This window comes from Nilaparvata lugens, chromosome 13 (genome assembly GCF_014356525.2).
Source record: "Nilaparvata lugens isolate BPH chromosome 13, ASM1435652v1, whole genome shotgun sequence".
Lineage (NCBI taxonomy): Eukaryota > Metazoa > Arthropoda > Insecta > Hemiptera > Delphacidae > Nilaparvata > Nilaparvata lugens.
Window position 1 is genome coordinate 26,106,882 of NC_052516.1, and position 27,904 is coordinate 26,134,785.

Below are 27,904 nucleotides of genomic sequence, written 5' to 3' on the forward strand. Positions count from 1 at the left end.
CATCAATTTATCAAATTGTTCTCGAGATATGAGCATGAGAGCAAAACGCTGAAAGATGCAACTTTCAAACCACCCTCATCCCCTTAGCACAAGAGTTAGAAATAGGGACTTTTGATATGCTCTCGTCCCAAGTAGTCTCAACAAAGCTGAAAAGTCAAAAATTGTATTTAAAACATTCCCTTCAAATTCCTTTGTCAATGTTGCAATGTTGATCTATTGTTGCAATAATGGAGATTTCACACTCAACACTAAAGCTGCTGCAAAAGGTGTAGGGAAATTCGGAAAAGTGTGAAATTATACATCAAATTGGAGAAAATTCAATGCTCTATAACCTCATAATAAGCATGGATTTTTTCCATTGATTTTTCAAAAGTTATAAGAGCAAAAATTGAAAAAGATTGGATGCAAACGTGTTTGTTTCAAAAATGTTACACCTTCAAGAGCGAATATCTCGGAAATTAAAGGAGATATAGTAAAAGTTTTGAGATGAATACTGTAGTGAATTATGTAAGCTTCAATTTTGTATATAACTGTTAGGTCCGTAAGATACATGGTTTTCGAGTTATATGCGAGAAACCAATAAATGGTACCTTTGAACCACCCCCACCCACTAAGCACAGGGGGTAGGGGTTGGGACTTTTGATATGTTTACGTCCTTACTACCCTAAACAGAACTGCGGGGTCAAAAATTGTCTTCCAAATATTTCCCTCTATACCCTTTTTTGAGCATTCATTGCCTGGACTGCTGCTAGTAAAAATTGGCGAGTCTCGCTATTAGAACTGCTCCTTTCTACTGCACAAGCGTAGTATATGTTTGAGTAACGCATTCGTTGGAGCAGTTTGTTACCTGCTACTTGGAAAAATAACTGTTACTTCGTTTTTGTGAACCAGGGAACGAACGAGCACGTACAGTCCTGCAGCCATTGTGAATGAATGAACATGATTGTGTAGCCCACGGTATATAGATGAAGATAAAGATGAATTTCATCTAAATACCGTGGTGTAGCCATCATGTCTGAGAAATCATCTAATTTTTCTTTCTTTCAGCATTGTTTCATTCTTAATCTTTCTTTCAGCATTCTAACAATTTATGGGCAATGCATTATTTATGATGTAATTATGTAGGCCTACTTTAAAAAAATACTTAATTCAAACATAGAAGTAATTTTTCACTTGAAGCCTAAACAGTATGATAAGCGATCTAGAAGAATTGTCCAGATACATAATTTGGAATTATTTAAAAAGAAAACAATGTAGGTGGGATGGGAAATAGAATTTTTCTAGATATTTTCATATGTTTTCCAGTAATTTAAATTCCATAGTGAGTTACGTATCACAAATTTTAAAGCTAATCTGATTGAGGACTAGGTCTATCTAGTACAATTGTTTTTGTATTACTTTCAGGAATTTGTTTAGTAGTGATTTTGTAGTATTTTTACATTGACTGTCGTTTTATAAAAATTATGACAAAATGTGAAGTGACAGTAATTAAAATGTATTTGTACATTCTACGATTAGATTGATTTATTGGTATAATAGCCAAATTAAAACATTTTTCACACATAGGACGTTTATATTTCACTGCAGCCTTATTCTACAATAAGAAAACTCTGTTTTTTCAGTATTGGATTTTTTACTCTAACATGAGTGAATAGAGCATAGAACAATTGCATCATAGCCATCAGAAATCGACAAAGCATAAAAAAGTGCTGGTTTAGAGTTTTATAAATTTGATACATTAAACTTGAAAACCTAGCAGTGTTTCCAGGGTCCAATGAATCAATGAAAGTATTTTCCAACTTTAATAATTTAAGAGGTTGTTACAAGTTTTGATTTCCATATAAAGAGGGTTTGTTGAGTTTTCGTGCATTAGCGAATCAGTTGCAGTTCCAATGAATGCCAGTCACAGCTCAGTAACAGTTATCACAGTGAACGGAACTGCTCTAACAACTACGTTAACAGCGCATGTGCATACTCCTCTATGCTAGAGGAACATTTCTACAGCGAGACGCTCGTGCATTCCTTTTTTCCTTTTCTACAGGCCTACAGCAAGACGCGCGTGTAAAAACATTATAGGTTAGGTAAGCCAAAATTGATAATATTATTGTTATTAATAATTTTAAATTTCGTCGAGTCGATATCTTTGAAAATTCTTGAGATACAAATGTGCCGTAATTAGTAACGTTAGCCAATATCTTCACTTTTTTACAAAACACTTCCCGTTCAATTCAATCTCGGACATGAGCCCTCAAAATGTAGGATACCTTATTTTGAAAAAAGATTCTCCCATATTACCTTATAAACTTATGTTTATTTTAGTTTATACAACTTTCTTTTTCACACAAAACAGCCTAATTCTTTGAGCTCATTTTGATGACTGAATACCGTATTTATTTTTGCTGAGTTTGTTACTTAACCTTCATCCACTCGCGCAAGCAGCAAATTGGCCACATTTTTAGAATTTTTGTTTTATTTCCTAATCTGGCAATTAGTGAGTGGTTAGAGTGTCATGTAATCCTCCCCCACTATCTTCTTTAACTTCTTCAGCCCTTATCCAGCTCAGTTGGTGACTTGCTTGAGCATAGGAGTAATTTTTATCGTGTGACTACCAGTGAGCGGCCAAATTGCCGCCCGCGCGAGCGCTTGTGTTGGGATCTCCACTAAGAATTTTTCTGGAAATATCTCTTCAAATTTATCATTTTTATTCACATTACAATGCATAATTTTCATCTCAAAACAAATTTGTAATGTATTTATTTATTTATTTAAGTTATCTTTTATGGCTTGTAAAATTGTAATAGCCTAACTGCAAAAAACATAGAAGTGAATTAGATACTTCCAAGGTCTAGTGGATTGTAAAGACCTTTACTCATTATCAAATAGATATTTATCAAAATTTTTGAGAAGTAACTAAATTTTTTTCATTTTAGCCTATCCCCGATATTTCAAAAATGAACAACTTATTATATGACTAGTATGGCCGTTATTACACTGATTCTATGACATAAATGAATTATCAAATACCCTTGATGAAAAATATTACTCTTTAAAATTATTACAGTTATATAATTACATTTATATATTACAATAATAAATGTACTAATACCATAATAGATCAACTATGGTCATCTATATAAATAAAAACAGAGCCTCAAATTTTGACATATCTGAGTGTCCACAATTCTAATATCATGGAGGGCTGATTGAAGTTCATGCTACTGGAGAAGAGGCAGTTGTCAGAACATACTTGAGTCTATTAGTATTTAACATATTAATTGTAAAATTATTAATGACCTTGGCCTAAAAATGAATAATGCATAAAAACTGAATACTTCAATTAACAATCTGGTTGAAAAAACAATCAACAATCTGGTTCAAAGCGGTCAGACAAACTTATGTTCTCATGATCGAAAACTACACAACATTTAAAAGAATTTGGGAATATACAGTGTATATCTAGGCATTTGAGACTCATGAGCTATATATTTCTCGTGTATCTGTCATACGCTAAAATAAGTAACTATATGGTTTTTACTTTCCTTGCCCTACTACCTTAGGTAAGGAAAGTATTGCTTTCCCGAAAATAAAAAATTCAATAAAATTAAATTCAAGATAGCGGAAAAAATGGCGGATAATTACTAAAAACCCATGTTTTTCACGATTTTCTCAAAAACGGCTCTAACGATTTTCTTCAAATTTATACCATGGATAGCTATTTATAAGCCCTATCACTGACATGAGTCTCATTTCTGGGAAAATTGCAGGAGCTCCGTAATATTCTTGAGAAAAATGGTGGATAATCACTAAAAAACCATGTTATTCACGGTTTTCTCGAAAACTGCTTCAACGATTTTCTTCAAATTTATACCATGGATAGCTATTTATAAGCCCTATCAACTGACATGAGTCTCATTTCTGGGAAAATTGCAGGAGCTCCGTAATATTCTTGAGAAAAATGGCGAATAATTACTAAAAAACCATGTTTTTCACGGTTTTCCCGAAAACGGCTCCAAGGATTTTCTTCAAATTTATACCATAGATAGCTATTTATAGGCCCTATCTACTGACATGAGTCTCATTCCTGGGAAAATTGCAGGAGCTCCGTAATATTCTTGAGAAAAATGGCGGATAGTTACTAAAAAACCATGTTTTTCACGATTTTCTCAAAAATGACGACCGATTCATTCGAGTATACCACACCAGATTTTTCAAATAGACAATTTTTAAACATTTATGTTATTTTTTAAGATTGAATTTTAATTTGATTTGTGTTGGTTTGTTGTAGTGGCGGATGGTTTCTGGGAGTGTCTGAGTGACAGATTGCTGTGCGAATCATATATAGTTCATGCAGATGTGGCGAGGGCTCATATCGACTTTGTAAAGCATAAATTGCCTCTGTTGACTGAAACCATACTTGAGGTAAGTCTTATAATATTGAATTTATAATTCTATGGCTGTGAAGAATTTTCTTCTGTTATCTGTTTTTTCAAATAATCTATATATAAATAAAAATCGAGCCTCAAATTTTGACATTCAATAACTTTTTATGTGTGCACCGAATTTGATGATTTTTTTTAGTTGTGTTCGTCATATTCAGGACCAGGTTTATGGCCCATCGAATTTATAATCCGACTTCAGGACTCTTTCCTACGGTCGTTTAAAGTTTACATGTAATCCTTATGGGAGATTTGTGAGCTGGTCACACACAGAAATAAAAATCAGCCGTTATAATCATTGTGTCACCCAACAGCCGTCGGTAGATAGTAGACAAGAGTGTGAGCTGATCCTTAACCGCACATGTCTTATATTCTAAACGCCCTGACTACAATCAAAATGACTGTTCCGTGTGTAACCATTAAGCAGTGTGGCCTCGGGTTAGAGACTTACATGCTCTAAAGACATTGCTTTGTTTCGAATAATTGTGCTGTCTTCGGTGTTTGAAACTAGTAGTTCTGTGAACAGTAGACCTCACGCAGTATTCTCATCCACAAGTACCTGATTGAAACTAAAGACCTTATGGAAATACAGCAATTGACTGGCTTCTCCACACATCTGTGTAATCACTTGTCAGCTGATTTATGATGAATAATTCTATAGTCTGAATTTTTACTTGGCGTAAGAAGGAGGCTCCTTTCTCCTTTTATATTATCCTTGAAATGCAAAATTTCCAAAAACCTTGTATATACGTCGACGCGCAATTAAAAAAGGAACATACCTGTCGAATTTCATGAAAATCTATTACCGCGTTTCGCCTTAAATGCGCAACATATAAACATTTAAACAATCAAACATTTAAACATTAAGAGAAATGCCAAATCGTCGACTTGAATCCTATACCTCACTTCGCTCGGTCAATTAATTGATTTTTAGTACATTATTTATTTAGCAGTTGGGAAATTTATAGGCCCATACTAAAATTTTAATACTGAAATTTTAAAACTGCTGCACAACTAACTAAGCATATAGGAAGTCCATGTTGAGGTATAAATGTAAATACTGACGATTGTTGGATAATTTTCATAAAAATATAGTGATGCATCAGATTAAGCTAACGCTAAGCACGCCTGAGGAGGCGCGGCTTGGTGAAAGAAAGTGTTGATCTTAAAATGGAGATTGCCTTATCACACCCTTCCACGCCATGCCCGATTCAGTGTGTTTAAGTTCTACCATTTAAACCAATAAGCAAGAAGCACCTGGATGAAAAATGCCGCATCGCGCCTCCTCAGGTGTGCATTCAGCTAAAGTTTGTCATGAAATGCATTAGCTATTTGGCGGTACGAAGTTCGCCGTGCCAGCTAGTATGTCAATAATTAGATAAATGACTTATCAAAATGATTATAGATATTTTATAACGAGTAATCATAGTCTAATACCAGCCTTAAAACTTCATGGAGGCTACATAAATATTATAGGTCATTATAAGCTATATGATTTACAAAATCAGATTATATCCCTGTAATAACTTATATTATAGGGTAGTACTTGTAATCAGTGACATTGGAAATATCTTATACACTTTGGGAATGAATAAACCTAAAAAAAATCAAGGGCGGCCAAATTGCCGCCGCGCGAGCGGAATTGTAACTCCACAAGGCGCGAGCGGATGAAGGTTAAGATCATGTGTGGGATGGTAACTTTCGAAATGAAATATTTCCTACAGATATAAATTGTAAAATTATTAATGACCTTGGCCTAAAAATGAATAATGCATAAAAACTGAATACTTCAATTAACAATCTGGTTGAAAAAACAATCAACAATCTGGTTCAAAGCGGTCAGACAAACTTATGTTCTCATGATCGAAAACTACACAACATTTAAAAGAATTTGGGAATATACAGTGTATATCTAGGCATTTGAGACTCATGAGCTATATATTTCTCGTGTATCTGTCATACGCTAAAATAAGTAACTATATGGTTTTTACTTTCCTTGCCCTACTACCTTAGGTAAGGAAAGTATTGCTTTCCCGAAAATAAAAAATTCAATAAAATTAAATTCAAGATAGCGGAAAAAATGGCGGATAATTACTAAAAACCCATGTTTTTCACGATTTTCTCAAAAACGGCTCTAACGATTTTCTTCAAATTTATACCATGGATAGCTATTTATAAGCCCTATCAACTGACATGAGTCTCATTTCTGGGAAAATTGCAGGAGCTCCGTAATATTCTTGAGAAAAATGGCGGATAACTACTAAAAAACCATGTTCACGGTTTTCTCGAAAACTGCTTCAACGATTTTCTTCAAATTTATACCATGGATAGCTATTTATAAGCCCTATCAACTGACATGAGTCTCATTTCTGGGAAAATTGCAGGAGCTCCGTAATATTCTTGAGAAAAATGGCGGATAATTACTAAAAAACCATGTTTTTCACGGTTTTCTCGAAAACGGCTCCAAGGATTTTCTTCAAATTAATACCATAGATTTATGAGCCCTATCTACTGACATGAGTCTCATTCCTGGGAAAATTGCAGGAGCTCCGTAATATTCTTGAGAAAAATGGCGGATAGTTACTAAAAAACCATGTTTTTCACGATTTTCTCAAAAATGACGACCGATTCATTCGAGTATACCACACCAGATTTTTCAAATAGACAATTTTTAAACATTTATGTTATTTTTTAAGATTGAATTTTAATTTGATTTGTGTTGGTTTGTTGTAGTGGCGGATGGTTTCTGGGAGTGTCTGAGTGACAGATTGCTGTGCGAATCATATATAGTTCATGCAGATGTGGCGAGGGCTCATATCGACTTTGTAAAGCATAAATTGCCTCTGTTGACTGAAACCATACTTGAGGTAAGTCTTATAATATTGAATTTATAATTCTATGGCTGTGAAGAATTTTCTTCTGTTATCTGTTTTTTCAAATAATCTATATATAAATAAAAATCGAGCCTCAAATTTTGACATTCAATAACTTTTTATGTGTGCACCGAATTTGATGATTTTTTTTAGTTGTGTTCGTCATATTCAGGACCAGGTTTATGGCCCATCGAATTTATAATCCGACTTCAGGACTCTTTCCTACGGTCGTTTAAAGTTTACATGTAATCCTTATGGGAGATTTGTGAGCTGGTCACACACAGAAATAAAAATCAGCCGTTATAATCATTGTGTCACCCAACAGCCGTCGGTAGATAGTAGACAAGAGTGTGAGCTGATCCTTAACCGCACATGTCTTATATTCTAAACGCCCTGACTAAAATCAAAATGACTGTTCTGTGTGTAACCATCCAGCAGTGTGGCCTCGGGTTAAAGACTTACATGCTCTAAAGACATTGCTTTGTTTCGAATAATTGTGCTGTCTTCGGTGTTTAAAACTAGTAGTTCTGTGAACAGTAGACCTCACGCAGTATTCTCATCCACAAGTACCTGATTGAAACTAAAGACCTTATGGCTTCTCCACACATCTGTGTAATCACTTGTCAGCTGATTTATGATGAATAATTCTATAGTCTGATTTTTACTCTGATATTGGCGTATGAAGGAGGCTCCTTTTTCCTTTTATATTATCCTTGAAATGCAAAATTTCCAAAAACCTTGTATATACGTCGACGCGCAATTAAAAAAGGAACATACCTGTCAAATTTCATGATAATCTATTACCACGTTTCGCCGTAAATGCGCAACATATAAACATTTAAACATTCAAACATTAAGAGAAATGCCAAACCGTCGACTTGAATCTTAGACCTCACTTCGCTCGGTCAATTAATTGATTTTTAGTACATTATTTATTTAGCAGTTGGGAAATTTATAGGCCTATACTAAAATTTTAATACTGAAATTTTAAAACTGCTGCACAACTAACTAAGCACATAGGAAGTCCATGTTGAGGTATAAAATAATGTAAATACTGAAGATTGTTGGATAATTTTCATAAAAATATAGTGATGCATCAGATTAAGCTAAGGCTAAGCACACCTGAGGAGGCGCGGCTTGGTGATAGAAAGTGTTGATCTTAAAATGGAGATTGCCTTATCACATCCTTCCACGCCATGCCCGATTCAGTGTGTGCAAGTTCTACCATTTAAACCAATAAGCAAGAAGCACCTGGATGCAAAATGCCGCATCGCGCCTCCTCAGGTGTGCATTCAGCTAAAGTTTGTCATGAGATGCATTAACTATTTGGCGGTACGAAGTTCGCCGTGCCAGCTTGTATGTCAATAATTAGATAAATGACTTATCAAATGATTATAGATATTTTATAACGAGTCATCATAGTCTAATACCAGCCTTAAAACTTCATGGAGGCTACATAAATATTATAGGTCATTATAAGCTATATGATTTACAAAATCAGATTATATCCCTGTAATAACTTATATTATAGGGTAGTACTTGTAATCAGTGACATTGGAAATATCTTATACACTTTGGGAATGAATAAACCTAAAAAAAATCAAGGGCGGCCAAATTGCCGCCGCGCGAGCGGAATTGTAACTCCACAAGGCGCGAGCGGATGAAGGTTAAGATCATGTGTGGGATGGTAACTTTCGAAATGAAATATTTCCTACAGATATAAATGCTGTTATTTTTACACTTTAAAAAGCATTAAAATTACTGTGGGCGAAGTTGAGGCAATAAGAGCCCCCTCTTCCACTCAAGGGGGGAGGGGGAAGTGTAGGTATGTGTTGGTCTATGCATGAGTTTGTAACTCAGAACTACTGCATGTTTAAAGAAAGTGACATCATCAATTTGTTTTACTTATAAAAGTATTAAGTGTATTTTGATATTATAAAAAACGCATGAGCGTCACTCACATTTTGATTTAGGCCTACAATATCACCTACTCTTGTAGGTCAACACAAATGATCAATCTGCCACTTTGATTGATGACTTGAGAACCATCAGTAGTAGCATAAAATATTGTACTACTCACTTTCACCATAAAAAAGTAGCATAAGATAGTTTGAAAATAGACTTATTGAACTGTCTACATATGCTATTATATAAATATTATTATTTTGGATTAATTATCAAGTGGGATCACATTAGTAGGCTATAATGTATTATTGTAATTGAGTATTAATGTTTAGCTAATTCAAGTATTTTGATAGCAGATTGAAAGTTTAATAAATAATTACAAAAACAAATCTGGTGTGGCGCACTCACACAACTTTCCTTGCCGTTGTGAAATTTGATCACCTGACGCTAGTGTTCCCGCGCATACTAGTTTACTATACAAAGATCTGAGCCAGCTGGTGACAGGACAATAACGCTGGATACACACGAGATCTGCTATCTCTTCATAGTGAATGAATTGATAGAATCAACAGTTGCCAACAGTTTGCAATTGAATAATCACATTTTCTCAAATTTCAAGCTTATTTTCAATTTTAGGTGAAAATGTTACTGGACATTAATTGAAGAGATTTCCATGCTGAATCTTTTCACTCAAAATTTTTCATTTAATTATATCTGAGACCTAATAATTGGAAATCTAAAATCAAACTTTGCATAGATGGGGCGGAGCTCCTGGAATTTTTACAGATATGAGACTTGTGGCAGTTGATATAGCTTATCAATGACTATTTTAGGTATGAATTTGATCAAAATCGTTGGAGCCATTTTCGAGAAAATCGCGAAAAACCCTGTTTTTGACAACATTTACGCCATTTCAGCCGCCATCTTGAATTGCTTTTGATTGAAATTGTTCGTGTCGGATCCTTATAGTGTAAGGACCTTAAGTTCCAAATTTCAAATCATTCCGTCAATTGGGAGATGAGATATCGTGTACACAGACGCACATACACTCATACACACACACACACACACAACACACACACACACACACACACACACACACACACACACATACAGACCAATACCCAAAAACCACTTTTTTGGACTCAGGGTACCTTGAAACGTATAGAAATTTAGAGATTGGGGTACCTTAATTTTTTTCGGAAAGCAATACTTTCCTTACCTATGGTAATAGGGCAAGGAAAGTAAAAATAAAAGTAATTATTCATAATTAAAGTTTAGCTACCTGTTTAATGGATTTATCTATATAATAAGAGAGAGTAGGGTTGTGTTTGTTGCCATCAAACCATGTGAACTTGTGGATTGCATACCGGAAGAACGGAAATAATTATTTAGATCTCCAAATTTTTCACATAGATTCTAAAAATATCAATCTCGTGCACCTTGAAGCCCAAATTTCCTTCTATATTTTCCAGAATTATTAATGTTCAAATTTCATACATGGGACGTGAATATATTATAATAATTGAAATGTACATACCATATGTTAATATAGAACTATAATTCAGAGAGACTACCTCTTCGACACAGATGGTTAAAATTGGTAACTAAATTAATAACCTGCCCAATTTTGTCAGGTTGTGGAAGGTTTCGAAACAAGATTTGAGTTCTGTCACTTTATTATGTTAGTTTATTATAAAAACAAATAAAACTAATATCTTTACAAACTTAAAACATGATTATCCAACCAGACACCGAATAAATTACGGAAATAACTTTCCCAGATCAACCTTAACGTCACTGAACAGTAACCCCTCTCTACTTTCCCATTTGATTTATCGAAACCTCCCACAATCATAGATGCAGAAGAGCTTGGTGCTGCCGCCTACAAAAAGAGAGTGGGTTTTTGGCTCCGCTCAATCGGCCGGGTGGCAGCCGCGGTGCTGCTGGAATTGACATATAGGGACATAAAGCAATTGGCACATATTTATCCACAAACCTCACTAGATTGTGATTTTGTGTTTCAAGCCCTTCATGTCTCACCTGAGTTTCTTTTATTTATTATAATTTATTATTACTATTTATCTTCTGCTTTTAGATTCTACTTTCTATTTAATGTTATTCTATTCTAATGTTGTTAAATCGTTAGTTCTGAGTCAGTACTTGTGCTATGTAAATCGTCGTTGATACAGTCTGACTATTTAACATATTTTTTATATGCTAAACTTGAATTAATATGAGTTATTGATTGGGTACTCTTCCCCGCGCACGGATCAGCAGTCCATGCGGGGAAATGATTATTCCATGATTATTCTATTTTATTTTGTACAGTGTTTTATATTGGAATAAAGAAATTGAATTGAGTTGAGTTCCAAGTTGAAGAACTTAATCTATACTATAATAAAGGAAAGAACTGGCTTATTCACGTTCGAGATCGGAAAATTATGTTTGACGTGTATAAACTACTGGAATGAAATTAACTTGAAATTTTGTATATAGATTCTTAACACCTATAGAAATACAACGGTCAGATTGACAGATGCACATTTTTGTCCTGTTGTTGTGGCAGAACTGGTTAAGTGTGATGCCAGTCAATCATAGTAACTTTCCCTCCACTATAGACACACCTATATCGCACATAACCAATCAGTTCAAGGCACGTAGTCTTGATATATAATAAATATTTTATTTATTTAGTATGCTAACCTACATATCCCAACCTACTTGTAAATAATCTAGAACAGGAACTCTAATTTATTCATTACTAGATATATAATAATAATAACGTGTAAGTATAATTAATCTAAATAATGTGTATATATACAAAATCATTATTTATTATTAGACATGGATAAGCACTACCTGGATGTACATTATACAATTTGCTTTCGAAAACCAGCTTTCCAGCATGAGTGCACCCCTGGAACCTTGCAGTATTACTAATTACATTGATCCTTGATGATATATTTCAAGAAAAAAGTCTTCAAAACCAGACGAAAAGTCTAAATATGAGCTTATCGGTCAAAATGACTATATGTGTTCCTTTGTGTTTTAATTAACCGAGGATGGTTCTACGCCTACAGTACTTCAAACTCTTCAAGATTCCACTCGGTTAAGTTTTCAGTTTTCAGAAGTTTTAAAATAGACCCTTGCTAGATGAATTATAATGTGAGAGCACTTACCTAAGCAACCATTAGCAGTCTGACCCCACATGATGAGTTGTTTATTGCGTATAAGACCAGCATGTGTGAAGCCAGCATTTAGAATAGGAGGTTTCACGAAAGGAGTTTCCTGTAGAAAAAAAAAATGTAGGAATGGAACATATTCTCATGAACTTATATCATTGTGCGAAATATCAATGTGAGGAAAATGTAGTTGGTGATTATGGTTAAAGCTGAAAATTAGGTGTTTTTCACAATACAAGGAGCATCGTTGTCAGGTGTACCCGGAAATCTATATGAGATAGAGCGCTCTACCTGATCTCACATTGTAGAGCAAAAAAATACGCCCAGAGAGATTTTGAATTATACATCTAAATGGTAACAATCGGAAGATATTGTTGATCAAAAACTAAAATTCATCAAAATTTATTTTTTCTTCAAATTTCACACATTTTTGAAAAATCATAACTCAGTACTTAATGGAGATAGAGAGTTCCGAATCTCATTCTTTTCAGAATTTTATTATCTAAAAAAAGGCGTAAGCAAATTTTTTGTCTGATCACGAGATTTGGCAGAAATAGCTGAAAACTGGAAAATGAGCCGAAAATACGTGATTTTTGGGCCATTCTGTATCTAGCACAAGGAAATTTTGCATGAAGAAATTGGTTCTGAACTTCTCTTGTGTAACTAAATAATATATTAAAAAATCAGAACTACAAAATAAATTGCAAGCACACCCCCTTTTTTATGTCTATATTGACTGGACTATATCTGACTTTAGCTTCCTTACACATTTCTAGGATAAATTTCCCTTTGATTAATATCTTCTAAAGCTCTCCGATCGTTGTTTTCAGTCTGGCTCTCTATGCATTTTTAAGAAATTCAATCTGAATTTTATTAGCAACAATTATATTATAAAAGCATCTTTGTAGGCTATTTCAAGAAAACCTTTCTGTAGGTCATACCATAGAGGAAATGTTTGTTTTATTCAATCAACAATACCATGAAGAATTCATCATTAGAACTTAATGAATTTATCTCTTACCGAATTTGAAATGATCTGTCCCAAAAATTTAAACTTTATACGCTCAAAAAGTAATGATCGGAAAAAAATGATTTGTTACTAAACGTAATTCCAAATTGAATGCTGTAAATCACCCGAAGACTTGCGACTTGCTACTACAAATACTGACAACAGAGTAAACTCCTAAATTGGAATTTCATTTAATAATAATAATAATTAATTCATTAGCATTTGAATAAATGCATAATCTCAGTAATTTCCATCTGTAAAATGTTTTCCTGAGAAAACGTTTTTATTTTGATAGCTTGATAGTAAGAAAATCGAAAAACTTTGAAAAATATGACTAGTGAGGTCCACGTTATAATGGCAGTGGATAAAGATAGAAGAATAGCGATGCCGATTCTCTGCATTAATTAATTACTATATTTCTACACTAACAAAAACAAAATTGGCATCATTGAGGACCTAGAGAAGGATAGTACCACCGGCTTTGTCGAATGATGGACAAGGATAGCAAGACCAAAGTTGATCAAATACTGTCATTATAACGTGGACCTCACTATAGTAGAAAGATTTTTTCAGCCTTTGCACAAAAAAATGCCTTAAAACTGTCAGCATTCCCTATAGATAAGATCAAGGCTCTCCATTCTATCAATGCTGACAGTATAATATGAATATCACTGTAAAAGTTTTCAACCCAATATCGCTTTAGTACTGATAACACACTCTATTCAAAATTCAATTCACGATTATAATCATCAATTTGATAAAATCTTCCGTCATACAGTACTGAGCTTTAGCAAATAATACATTTCAGATTCTGCTGCTCTTTTGTGAAAGTGATATCTGTAGTCATAACTATTCCACTTTAGTTAAAATGATTTTGTTTTTTCACATACTCAGATTGAAGTGATGTAGCTTCATCATTTTTTGAAATAGTTTTTATTATTGCTGATGATGCCCACCTGAACTTCTAGCTTGTTCGTGGGTAATGAAAAGTGAGTGAATGGTTTGATAACATATGTAATTAAATTTAAAAATAGAACAGAATCTGTGATTAAATTTGGTGTCAGAATGGAACAGAAAGTGAAATACACATCAGAAACTATTTGAACTTGAGAGAATTTTTTTCAGTTGAACATTTAAACTTTTTTTCAGTTGGAGTTTGTATTCTTGAATCGAAGTGACCTAGTAAAGTGAAGTGACATTGTAATATCAGTGTAATAATAGTGTAATGTCGAAGTGACATTTTTAGTGAATGCCTTTTAATATTTTTAGTGAATGCACAGATGGGATCGACGGCAGAATGGCTGTTCCCCGATCTTCTGGAGGTGATTTTCTCGAACCTCGAACTGAAGGATCTGGTAGCCTGCAGTGGCGTGAATCGAGCCTGGAATGAAGCAGCTAACAGTGTCAAGCTGTGGAGGAAATTCGTGACTAAAAGTGATCTTAGCTGGCTGCCAACAAATATGAACTGTGAATTACACTCCTCTTCCTCCTCGACCCCCACTGATTCAAATACATCACTCAATCAGAGTCCATCCCCCACTTTACCAGCATCCAATCCTTACAAACAGATTATACAACAACGTAACCAACTGAAGTACAACTGGAGTCACGGTTGTATCACAGAATTCAACTTGGTTCCAACAAGATATGGCCTAAAACCAGTGGATAGGGAAATAGGACCTAATGTGGAATATACATCAAGTGCTCCTCAAGATTGTATCTATTACCCAGTGTTGGGGGAGCTTGAGAATGGGGAAGTTGTTTTGAAATTATTCAGTTTTAAATCAGAGGTGAAGCTTGTTTGTACTTTGGCAGTGGACTTTGCTTTAGATAGTGTTTCGATCGTCTGCGTGATGAGGGACTTTATAGTGTGGCTATTAGAGGACGGTAAAGTACAATACATTGCTCTCTCAACATGTGACAAGTGTTCATTCAAAGACTGCAAGGTGCAAACTCTTACACCATCTCTCATAATCAATAATACAGAGGATCAGTATTTTCTCACCATGGACACCAACTACATTGTAGCTTCAACCTGTGAATCCCTATATGTATGGAATAAGAAATCTCTACAGTTAACACTTTCTCGTATACCACCCATGCTTGGCATCGAGGATGGAGGTTTTTTAGGATCCTATGATGCAAATCCCATATTTTTAGATGATGGATATCTAATTTTATGCTACTCAGATCATCTTGAACATACAATACTAATTGAAGAGTATAACTTGAAAACAAACAACAAGCTATCAACCAAACTCACAATTGAGGGAGTTGTTGAGATGGTTCATTGCTCGGGAGACTTCATTGTGATGATTACTACAGTGGAAGAGGAAGGGGAAGAGGAAGAATTTCATAAAATTTTCATTCAAATGCGTCGAAAGAATGATCTAAATCAATTAATCTACTCATATTACTGTGGTGACAACAGATGTATGTATAAATATGTTTTTGTTGGAAACTCATTTCTCTTCTATAATTTGGAGACGGGCGATTATGAAGAAATTGATATTTCAACGGGGTTTAGAAGTTCAATGCGTCAAGTTGGCACTAATTGTGAATTGTTGGGCAATTTATTCGATAATTTAGCCTTGATTAGTTTGGACGAAAACGAATACACAGAAGTTTGGGATTGGAAGAAGAATCGCAGGTGTGTCAAACTGCATTCTTTGAGGCTAGGTGATTGCACATTTATAAATGCTATTACTGCAAAATGGGTGATGATTCAAACATGCTACTCAGATTCGGAAGCTTATTTCACAGTATATAGGTGTAAGTAAGGGATGGAAACGATGCCATTATTTATTTAACAGAATGCAGTATAAAATCTCTTGACCTCTCAACCATAAGAACAAGCAAACTTGAACTATTGGTATTGCCATAATTCAAATAAATTATTAGTGATTAAATAAATGATAACAAATGTGATCAATTATCTACATAAGTTGTTTTCTTGAATAATATCAATTTAGCCCTTCAACTCGAAACTTCAGTACTGTCTACCAGTTTCCTCTTGATCATTGGTAACTGTACATCCTAAAGTAATCTATAACATTCTATTACATTTTTTACATAAACAACATTACAGACATGCGTTGTACTTTCCGTATCAATTCAATTTTATTTGTAATCTTATCCGAATTCGGGAAATAAATAGCACACGATATCCACTTTTTCTCTCCCGATCATTTTGAAGGTGTGCTTTTTTGTAAAAAATATAATAAATAAATTTTCCTGTCATCCATGCCATAAATGGATGAAACACTATTTCTTGTACAGTAATAATTATTGAGATCTTCAGTTGTTAATGTTTGGTGTTAGTAGTAGTATACAGAATAAATTTATAGATATTTTACTGATCTTTCAAATTCTTTTACATTTTCCTTTTCCCCTTTTTCCTTCTCCATCATGTATTCTTCTTCCTCTTCTCATTCGTCGTCATCTTCTACTTTTCCGCCACGGAGAACGACTGTTCTGCCGGTCTCGGATTTCTTCCGACGGTTTGAAATCCCCTCCACCGACATGCTCATAGGAATAGTCACTAACTAAAGATTTTTTGGTACATAGTACAGTAGTTAAATTCTATACTATTAAAGGAGCAATTTGTGTTTAGATGTTTATATGTTTGTATTTCACCGTATCACGAAAACGCCATTAACGATTCTCACAAAATTTGGAACATTGTAGGTTTATGATATAAAAATACGATTGCACTAGGTCTCATCCCTAGGAAAACTCGCTGAACGACATTAAAAGGATAATTCATCCTTGGAAAAACAGCTGAGACTTTTGTCGTCTGTGGATAATGGAAGTGAGTGAGCGAGTGGAAAATCAAAATATCTCATCCCTGAAATTCATAAGCTGACATTATATAGCCAGCTGTAAAATATAAACACGACCTAAAAGATGAAGAAACCTTTGAAAGGTCATATTATTCATAACTAGTAGTTCTGTGAACAGTAGATCTCACGCAGTTTTCTCATCCACAAGTATCTGATGTCACCTGTTCTAGTTGATTTGGTTGAATCACAATTCACAGTTTAATCTTATGATATTAAAGTTTATGTTAATAAACTCAGTTCACGTTTGAATTTGTTTCCTATTTGATGATTTATCAAGTTTCGTGATAATTTTTCCATAAACATATTTATCAACTATTTTAAAATTATTTTCTTTCAATCAAGAATATTATAATTTCTTCGGTATTATTCAGTTCATTAATCATTTTTTATTTTATTATCAATCACCTATTAAATTTGTTTTTCAAATGTGAAAATATTGATACTGATGGGCAAGCATCATAAAAAATATTGAAATCCTAGTTTTTAGAAATAGGCACGGTCAGACATCTGTGTAATGCATGCAATGAATAACTTATCACTTGTCAGCTGATTGATTATGAATAATTCTATAGTCTAATTGATCCTATCTTCAAAGTAGATGATATATATAGTAATATCAAAGTTTGGAGGAATAACTTTTCTTTTAATATTATCCTAAAATGCAAAATTTCAAAAAACCTTGTGTATACATCAACGCGCAGTTGAAAAAGGAATATTCCTGCCAAATCTCATCGAATTCTATAAACGCGTTTGGCCGTAATCGCGTTAAATACAGACAGACAAAAGCAAATCGGATTTGCAAAGCAAATCGAAAAAGCAAATTGTTGAAACATAGACCTCACTACGTTCGGTCAATTGATGAAAAATAATAATCATATTCAAAATAAAAACATGTTTTCAAATTCATCATAATTTTCAAAGTTAATCATTATTTAAAGTTTTAAGTGATTAGTGAGTGTTATTTTGTTATTCAATTTGGTCCGTTTATAACGTTTCTGTTTTCAAATGTTTGGACTGAAAATTGGACGTGAATTCAAGTGTATGGAACATAACCTACTTTTTTAATTATTTATAGTGAATAAATCAAAATTCTGGGAAGAAACAGTTTTGGGCTGTGCCAGTTAGTCCTTCCCCAATTATTTTAAAGAATTGTGTTCTGTTGATCAATAAATAAATAACGAGCTAAGAGCCTGTTCACATGACAGCGATTTACGCTCGGTTATCGCGCGGTTGACCAACCGAGCGGTTGCTAGGTATAGGGATACACATGGTGTTGCAGTACACATGCAACGTTCGCTTTTAGTAGTCGCCGGCGAATCGCGGCGTTTGTAGTCTCGGACTACAACCGCTCGGTTACCGGGCGGTTCGATATTCTAGAGCAGGCATGAGAGCGTATACATTTCTTCAGTCAACCGAGCGATTTCGAGCAGAGCAGTTCACATAGTGCACATTCTATTACAATTTTAGTTCAATTAAAATTTATTCTATTACAATTTTCAGTTCAGTTAGTAAGTTAGTTTGTAGAGGATCATATTTCATAGTAGGGTGAACTAGCCCACGTTGGGACACTAAAATTCAAACAGCTCTAACTTGAACAAATATAAAAAAAATTCTTCATTTTTCAATTTTATATTGATTGTATTTGCTTACACTTTCATGGCAACTGCATTGATTGTCAATTGATTTTTTTATTGTTAAAATAACTTTTTAAAAGTATAAAAAATTATAAACTCAATCTCCCCCATTAAAACATAATTGAACATAATCTTTTAGGTTATTTAGGTACGGTACATGATGAGCTATTTTTGGTCATTTTTAGTAAATTGAATACCATGCAGAATGTATTAATCTTCCAAATCTCTTACCGTATTTGAAATGTTCTGTTCCAAAAATTTAAACTTTGAGCACTCATAATATCTCAAAAATTAATGATCGGAAAAAAATGTTTTTCTGAGAAAACTTTTCCTTTTTGATAGTATACAAATCGAAAAACTTTGAAAAATATTACCAGTATAACGTTTAATTTCAGCCTTTGCCTCTGTATTAACTGAGGGCAAACCGCTCATGAATCGTTGTCATGTGTACGAGGCTGGCAAATCGAGCGATTCGCCAACCGCGCGACAACCGAGCGTAAGTCGCTGTCATGTGACCAGGCTCTCAGCTCGGTGCCCCGATATTATCATTGAAGCTGATAATGATCAGCTGAAAGCTTGATAAATTGATTCAGTCACACAACTGTATGTGTACTTTAAAATGTAAGATAATTCATAGTTCATAATATAAAGCTATAAGCTATATAGGTCATCCGATAAACCTGGATTCCCACATATCAGTGACAGTGAAAGTAACCGGCACAGTGAAAATATGATTTCCATGAGTTCTGATTGGACTGTTCCCACTCAGCACATCCGAGTGTGTATGAATGGTCCCATTAGAACTCATGGGAGTAATATTGTCACTTCAGCTTAATCCGTCCTTTTCGAGTTCCGGCCATGCCTCCGGAGGCGGGGGGGGGGGTTATTAGCGAGGTTCCTATAGGTAATAAAACACTTCAATAGTGAGGTGCATTTTATTATGGCAGTGGAGAAAGATAGGAGAACAGCGTTGCCGAGTATCTGCCTTGCCACTGCCTTCTATAGAAGATAGCTGATACCGATAGAAGACATCTCAAGTAATATTAGCTGTTCAGTCTTGTTTAAAATTATCAATTATATTTTATGTGTCATGAAAATATATTTCTCAATGATTAAATAATAAATTTTTATAATTGAGATGGGGATATTTCGTTAATTAATAAATTATATTCCTACATTGATATTCATTTATTGTACAAAACACTATAATAATTTATGACCATGGAGGAAAATATAGGCTGAGCCTGTATCATTCCTCTCCAAAATTTTGATAAAAATTTGAAGTTAAACACGATCTTGCAACGTTGCAGTGTTAGAAAAGGACAGCGCTATCTGCTTTGTCGAATGATAGACAAGGATAGTAATATTATCAAATAGTAATAATATCAATCAAATACTGCTATTATAACGTGGACCTCACGTTTATGATTAAAAATCATTTAAATTTGAGAAAAATGTCTGACAAGAACAGGCAAAGGATAACGCTATATGCTTCGTCGAATGATAGACAAGGATAGCAACACTAATATTAATCAAATTCTGCTATTATAACGTGGTCCTCATGTTTATGATTAAAAATAATTCAAATTTGAGAAAAATATCTGACCAGAACAGGCAAAGGATGAGGCACAGTCGGTGAATGTGGAAAGTGTGGCTTGGAGCAGTCGGAGAGAGAGAGGTTGTGATCGGGAGAGAGAGAGAGCAGATCGACGTTGGTGAGAGTGAGTGTGCGTGCGTGAGCCAAGTACACACACGTCATCAGGTACAGTGTGAGCCAATCGCTGAACGGGAATATACTGTCGGGAGACTGCAATCAGAAACAATTTTAAAATAAAATTAGATTGTATTGAAATTTGAATACGTATTGATGTTGTGGAACTTGTCCATAATTGACAAAATACACAGAATAGTTCGATTGAATAAAAAACTAGAATCTAGTGATCAGCACCTAGTCCTTAGTTATAGCCAATGTACCTAGAATACATTGTATTCTGTACATTAGTTCTAGCTATACAAATAAGATTATACAACTGACTAGGAATCCGAGCATTTGCTTAAAAATTACTCAGAACTAGCAATTGCTAGCTTTTATTCAATCGACCTTACTTGATAGTATTTAAATTTGAATATGTACATATGTTGTGGAACCCATAATTATTGAAAAATCTGGTGTGGCGCACTCACACAACTTTCCTTGCCGTTATGAAAATTTCGGCAAAACCCGGCTCGTGTGTCTCCGGCGTAAATGCAGTGAATGATTCAATATAATCAATTCTTGCCTCTCTCATTAAGTTTGAATTTGAATAATCATATTTTCTCGAATTTTGAGCTTATTTTTAATTTTAGGTGAAAATGTTACTAGACATTAATTGTAGATAATTTCATGCTCAATTTTTTCCACTTGAAATTTTACGTTTAATTTTTTTCTGAATCCTGATAATTGGAAATCTAAAATCAAACTTTGCATGCGGCGGAGCTCCTGTAATTTCTACAGATCTGGGACTTGTGGCAGTTGATAGAACTTATCAATGACTATTTTAGGTATGAATTTGATCAAAATCGTTGGATCCATTTTTGAGAAAATCGCAAAAAACCTGTTTTTGACATCATTTTAGCCGCCATCTTGAATTGAATTTGATCGAAATTGTTCATGTCGGATCCTTATAGTGTAAGGACCGTCAGTTCCAAATTTCAAGTCATTCCTTTGATTGGGAGATGAGATATCGTGTATACAGACTTACATACAATCATACACACACACACACACACAACCACACACACACACACATACAGACCAAGACCCAAAAACCACTTTTTGGACTCAGGGGACCTTGAAACGTATAGAAATTTAGAAATTGGGGTGTCTTAATTTTTTTGGAAAGCAATACTTCCTTACCAATAGGACAAGAAATGTAAAAACTAGTCTAGTGATCAGCACCTAGTCATTAGTTATAGCTAAAAAAATAAGATTATATAGCTAACTAGGAATCCAAGCATTTGCTTGAAAATTACTCAGAACTAGCAATTGCTAGCTCTTATTCAATTGATAGTATTGAAATTTGAATAAGTATATAGGTTCTGAAACATCTCCATAATTGAAAAACTACACACAGTAATTAAGTATGTATTTAGGCCAGACCATATTTTAAGCGTTTTTTCAGGCGTTTTGGAGTCGGCAGGGCAGGAAACTCTGATTATAACCTCTATTATAAGAGTGTTGTATAAACTTACTATATTGTAATAACTAAATGATTGGACAGCCTTACCTGAACTAAATCAATGGTAGTCATTCCGTTGAGTTTACTTTCAGAAGAAGATGCGATCTCCAAGATATACCTATGGATTACAGGTCTTAGTGCAGGACGAGATGGATCATAGGCAAACGCTAGCCTCTGTAAATAAATTAATGGAAACATAATTATTTATTTGTAAAGAATATCAAATATTATTTTTGAAAGACACTCAAATGATTATTGACAATCGCGAATCATAAATATATATTTATTATCATATTATACAATAATATGATAAGAAGAAGACAACAGGCATAGCCCAAAATTGATATTATTATTGTAATTTCATCACTTATAAAGTGAGTATTTTTTTGGCAACCTAACTCGGCCATTGACATAACTTTGGTAGATCTTTAATTTATTGTATTGAGAAAGGATCTAATCATTAACACCGTGCTGAGTACAAACATAAAGAAAGAATAGTATAAGTAGATATTACATGAGTGTACCTACAGATCATTTATCTTCCAAATTTCAAGCCGACTACTGTCTATTATTACTGTTTTGTTGAGATGGGAGGGTAAGAACGGCACAGTATGTGAGACTACCAGCGTCACATAGCTCCACGAACAGAACAACTATTGTGAGGTCCACGTTATAATGGCAGTGTACGATTGACAATACTGTTGCTGTCCTTTTCTATCATACAACAAAACAGATAGCGTTATCTCTCTCTAGCTTTGCAATGTTGTCAGTTTGCCAGAATATTTTATTTTTACTTTTGACAGTGACTGTACAAATGTAACTCAGCCGCCATTTTTTTCTTCATTCTATCAAAATACTTTGGTACACAAGTCGTATAATTGATTTAAAATGTATTTTTGAAACAATGAAATAATTTTCAGACATAACCGTATAGTGATGTGGGTTGGGCAAATGCCCAGTGGGCAGGACATTTATAAATGGGCATTCGCCCGGGCATTTGCCCAAAGCAGTTTTAAATGCCCAAAATGTGGGCATTTATGGAAAAGTGTCTTTTTTTACTTTTTACTATTTTTTATTGTTACTAGAGCTTCTAAAACATAATATAAACTATTAATTAAACGTAAATTTTTTGGATGAAATAAAAATGCCTTAATTTGCAGTTGTTCTGAGGGCATTTAAAATTAAGTGCTTAAATAAAATAATTTTAAAAGCAAAGGGTACTTTAATTTCTATGAATATGCCTTAATTTGTTGATGTGTAGGCCTATAATATGTTTGATAAAAAAATGTTAAAAAAACAATACCCAAGTATTGTTAATAATAATTTAATTATCCTGTGCAATTGTCAATAACACTTAATGGCAATGGTGTATATCTAGCTTGAATAAAACATTTGAAGGATTGAGTTAGGACTGCAGACTGCTGTAGGAGTTTCATATGGTGTGAACAGTGAGTATTGAGTGCGGTTGATAGTCGAGGGGGGGGGTCTGAGCAGCCATTGTGCTGTGATCTTTGATTGTATTTTTGTAGATAAAATAGTGTATGCAACGGTTGTATTAGGCCTTTAAACCACTCGTGAGATATTTAGAGCGCTCGCTGCGCTACGCTTGCTCGTGCTCTAACTTACATCTCACTCGTGGTTTAAAGGCTCTCATTATACAACCGTTGCATAAACTACTAAAAAAAGTACATATATAAAAATATATAAAAAAGCACAAAAGTCACTATCAGTCAATAATAACACAAATAAATACAGTAAAATATAGTGTAAAAACACTAAGAAACTTACATTTGTGAGCTGGAATATTTCGGCCACTGTGCAAGCTTTTGTCAACCAAAACTGTGATCCTATGAAACTGTGAAAGCTGTTTCCAGCTCACAAAATGTAAGTTTCTTATTGTTTTTCAATTTATATTTACTGTTTTCATTTGTGTTATTATATATAAATATATATAATGCATCTATGTACATACAATGGCTAAAACATTATTAATTTGTCTTTAAAAGAGATAAATGCCCAAAATGCCTGGGCATTTATGGGTTTTGGGCATTTGCCCGGGCATTTATATCAGGCATTTGCCCCGACTTATAAATGCCCAGGCATTTTACATCACTATTACCGTATGAGAAACACAAATTAAAATACCTGAAATTACATTTTAAAAGTTGATAACTAACCATCTTAAGGTGCGTACAGACTGTCGCTCTGCTCCGCAACCGAACGTCACTCCAGCAGAGCGATTGATGATCGACCGGCGAGCAACAGTGGTTCGACCGGGGAACGCGAGAAGATCTAACATCTTCCGTAACGTTCATGATGGGTGCGTGGGCGGTGCGACTGTGGTTCGATGGTGGTACGAGGGCGGTACGAGGGAGGAGCGTGCTCGGTGCGGGTTGGAAGCGCGAGTATGTGTACGCAGCTCTAGACTTCATCCATGCTTCAGTTAGCCTACACGTTCAGGTGAGATCTACTCGTAGGTACCGGTATAAATGATATTGAAAGGTTATTTCAGAATTATTTCCATTGAAATTACTAATTTTGAATAGGATTTCTATTTTTCTATAATTTTTAAAATAAATTTTAATAGAATACCTACCAAATAACTTAATTTCTGTTGTTTTGAAATTCAGATTGGTGTATCACAGCTTTCTAAATTAGCCGCCATTTCAGGTTTGTATAAAAATAAAAATCTAATCTTAGTTATGGAAGCAAATTTTTGAATCAAATTATGAAAAAATATATAGTCTTGATTAATTTAACATTAAATTGATTATTTTATCAAGGAAATGATAATTATTATTAGGTCAAATTTAATGGGATGAATTGAGTAACAGCTGTGTACAATCAGTGGCAAAATGGAGAGACTTGGCAACGTTTTCTCCTATCTTTCTTCACTGCCATTATAACGTGGACCTCACTATAGGATTATTAGCTCGAGTTAACATTAAAAATTGGAACATAAACGCCCTATACCATGGGATGTCTTCTTGTGCTATATCTTCTCTAGCGTACAACTGCCTTTTGGATTACATATTTCGCTCTCTCTGAGACATCAAGGCGATTGAGACTGGCAGTGTCCTCATGTCCGATGAAGACCATCTACATCGTGAGACCGAACTACTAAAGGTCAAGAGCCACAACAGCATGATATCCCAGCAGTACCTGTTAGCCTGCCACCAATAGGATCATCCTTGCCACCACATTACCCTGAAGGAACCGCCCCCAAGGCATATAAGAAGGTCAGTAAATGACCTGACTGGCGAAATTGGGTGGCTGGAACCAAAACCATCCATCGACAGCACAAAATACAAGGAGGGGATCAAGTCTATTCATAGGAAGACGGTCGAGGGCAGCATCGGCGGACTGAGGCCAAACCCAGTTTTTGGGGGGTATCCACCCCAAATAAATGCCGAGGAGAAGAGGCTACCCAGAAGAACCCGCACCATCCTCGCGCAACTGAGATCAGGCTACTCTGTGATTCTGAACAGTTACATGTCCAGAATCGCAGAGGATGTGACCGATGTCTGTCCCGACTGTGGTAATGGACCCCACACCACGGACCATCTTTTTAGCTGCCCCACGAAGCCGACAAATTTAACAATCGCCAGCCTCTGGACCGACCCTTGCGGGGTGGCCCCCTTCCTGGGCCTTGAGAAGGAGGAAGAGTGATACGGCGGGGTCCTGAGTTGCTACTAAAACAGATTAGCTGAAACCTATTGTCACTCCAATAGTAGAGATAGTGACAGGGACAGTGGAGACTTTCTCATGCTCCCAGACATCCTTGATCTCAGCTGCCAGGGAAGATACTTGGATATTTTTGTTATTATTAATTACTAGCAAGTAACCCGTGCTCCGCAAGGGTCTAATTAAAAACTTAAAAAACTGAAAACTTGACCTACTGGAGCCTTGAAGAATTCAAAATTGGCCTTAACCATCCTCGGTAAATTAAGAATCTATATTAATTATTTCTCATCTATCTACCATTCCAAGACGAAGTACTAGTAAATCGTTTTTGAAGAATCAATTCTTTCATTTATTATATTAGTAGATAACTTGTGCTCTGCAAGGGATTGATTAAAAACTTGACCTACTGAAAGAATTATAAAAATAGACCTATCCTATTTTAAATTAATTAACCATCCTCGGTTAATTAAGAATCAATATGAAAAATGTAATTTTAATCAATCCAGTAGTTCAGACGTGATGATGCGTTATTCGTTAATTTTCCATCCCGTACGTCAATTAGCCAATTCTTTCTTTTATTATAAGTTATTTAAAAAAAAACAGATAATAACAGAAAAAAACACAACAATAACACCCTACTTATCATGAGTTGGCAAAATTCTTCATAAATATAGCATTATACATTGGATATTATAAGACTTACCTCAAGTACGGTTTCAGTCAACAGAGGCAATTTATGTTTCACAAAATCGATATGAGCCCTCGCCACATCTGCATGAACTATATATGATTCCCACAGCAAACTGTCACTCAGACACTCCCAGAAACCATCCGCCACTACAACAAACCAACATAAATAAAATAAAAATTCAATCTAAAAGAATAACATAAATGTTTAACAATTGTCTATTTGAAGAACCAGATTTGTATTTATTATTTAGCATATAGCAGATACACAACAAATATACAGGGTGTTTCAGAAGTAGTGTCGAACATTTCAGGGTATTGTTCCTGGATGATAGGAGACTACAAATGTCATATTTGAAGTGTCCAAAACTCAGCGGTTATCCTTATAGCTGCCATTTTGTTAGGACCTTATTTGCCATTTAGGAGCTTTTATCTCGAGAACGAAATGTTGTATTGAACTGAAATTTGGCATGACTATTTATGCTATAAAGACTCAACTTTAAGAAATAAATTGTTGTAAAGTGAACGGTTTTCGTGACATCAAAAATCTTAAATCGCCGCCATTTTGAAAATTTACATCGAAAATTTTCTATTTTATTTTTTAAAGTTGAGTCTTTATAGCATAAATATTCATGCCAAATTTGAGTTCAATACAACATTTTGTTTTTGAGATTGAAATTCCTAAGTGAAAAAAAACAAAATGGCAGCTATAAGGATAACCGCTGAGTTTTGGATACTTAAAATACGACATTTGTAGTCTCTTATCATCCAGGAACAATACCCTAAAATGTTTGACACTACTTCTGAAACACTGTATAGCTCATGAGTCTCAAATGCCTAGATATACACTGTATATTTCCAAATTCTTTGAGATGTTGTGTAGTTTTCGGTCAGGAGAACTTAAGTTTGTCTGACCGCTTTGAACCAGATTGTTGATTGGAGTATTCAGTTTTTATGCATTATAAATTCATAGGCCAAGGTCAATAATAATTTTGCACTTAATAATTATGTTAAATACCAATAGACTCAAGTATGTTCTGGAGCCACTGACAAGTCTCTTATTCAGCAGCATAAACTTCAATCAACCCTCCATGATATGAGAATTGTGGACACTCAGATATCAGGTGTTGCATTGATTGAATTTGGCCACATTGGCACAGGGGGTCAGGGTCAGTATTCAGTTCATTCATCTGACTTGAAGATAATGTACTATCATAGAGAAAAGATAGTACAAGAAGATATCCCATAGTATAGGGCGTTTATATTTGCCAAATGTCACTGTTAACTCAAGCCGAAGTCATTTTTCGTGAAGCTATGTGACGCTGGTAGTCTCTCATACTGTGCCGTTCTTACACTCTCACCCCAACAAGATGAAAAACATCTTCTTATGCTACATTTTCTCTTTTTTTATATTCTTGATTTGCTGAAAAA

At 34.6% G+C, this 27,904-nt stretch overlaps 2 protein-coding genes across 6 annotated transcripts in view; one reads left to right on the plus strand and one right to left on the minus strand.

Moving 5' to 3' along the window:
- The window catches only part of LOC111057898, a 106,435-nt gene that overhangs the window by 43,034 nt on the left and 35,497 nt on the right, over positions 1–27,904 (minus strand). The window contains exons 15-18 of the mRNA XM_039440403.1: positions 26,490–26,623; positions 22,151–22,276; positions 20,491–20,691; positions 12,397–12,505 (exon numbers count right to left, since the gene is read on the minus strand). Of these exons, the coding sequence (XP_039296337.1) occupies positions 12,397–12,505; positions 20,491–20,691; positions 22,151–22,276; positions 26,490–26,623 (570 nt within the window). The remainder of the gene's footprint in view (positions 1–12,396; positions 12,506–20,490; positions 20,692–22,150; positions 22,277–26,489; positions 26,624–27,904) is intronic.
- LOC111057899 lies at positions 1,968–16,347 on the plus strand. Of its 5 annotated transcripts, none has more exons than XM_022345370.2 (3): positions 1,968–2,081; positions 4,286–4,419; positions 14,678–16,347. In XM_022345370.2, the coding sequence occupies exon 3, from the start codon at positions 14,689–14,691 to the stop codon at positions 16,186–16,188; it is 1,500 nt and encodes a 499-aa protein (XP_022201062.2). In that variant the 5' UTR covers positions 1,968–2,081; positions 4,286–4,419; positions 14,678–14,688; the 3' UTR covers positions 16,189–16,347. The 5 variants fall into 5 exon arrangements, with proteins under 5 accessions (XP_022201062.2, XP_022201063.2, XP_039296110.1 ...); XM_022345371.2 differs by having other exon boundaries at positions 14,689–16,347; XM_039440176.1 differs by having other exon boundaries at positions 1,969–2,076.

Excerpts from the sequence above, each read along its gene's own strand:
- LOC111057899 (XM_022345370.2), top strand. The coding sequence starts at position 14,689 with ATGGGATCGACGGCAGAATGGCTGTTCCCCGATCTTCTGGAGGTGATT.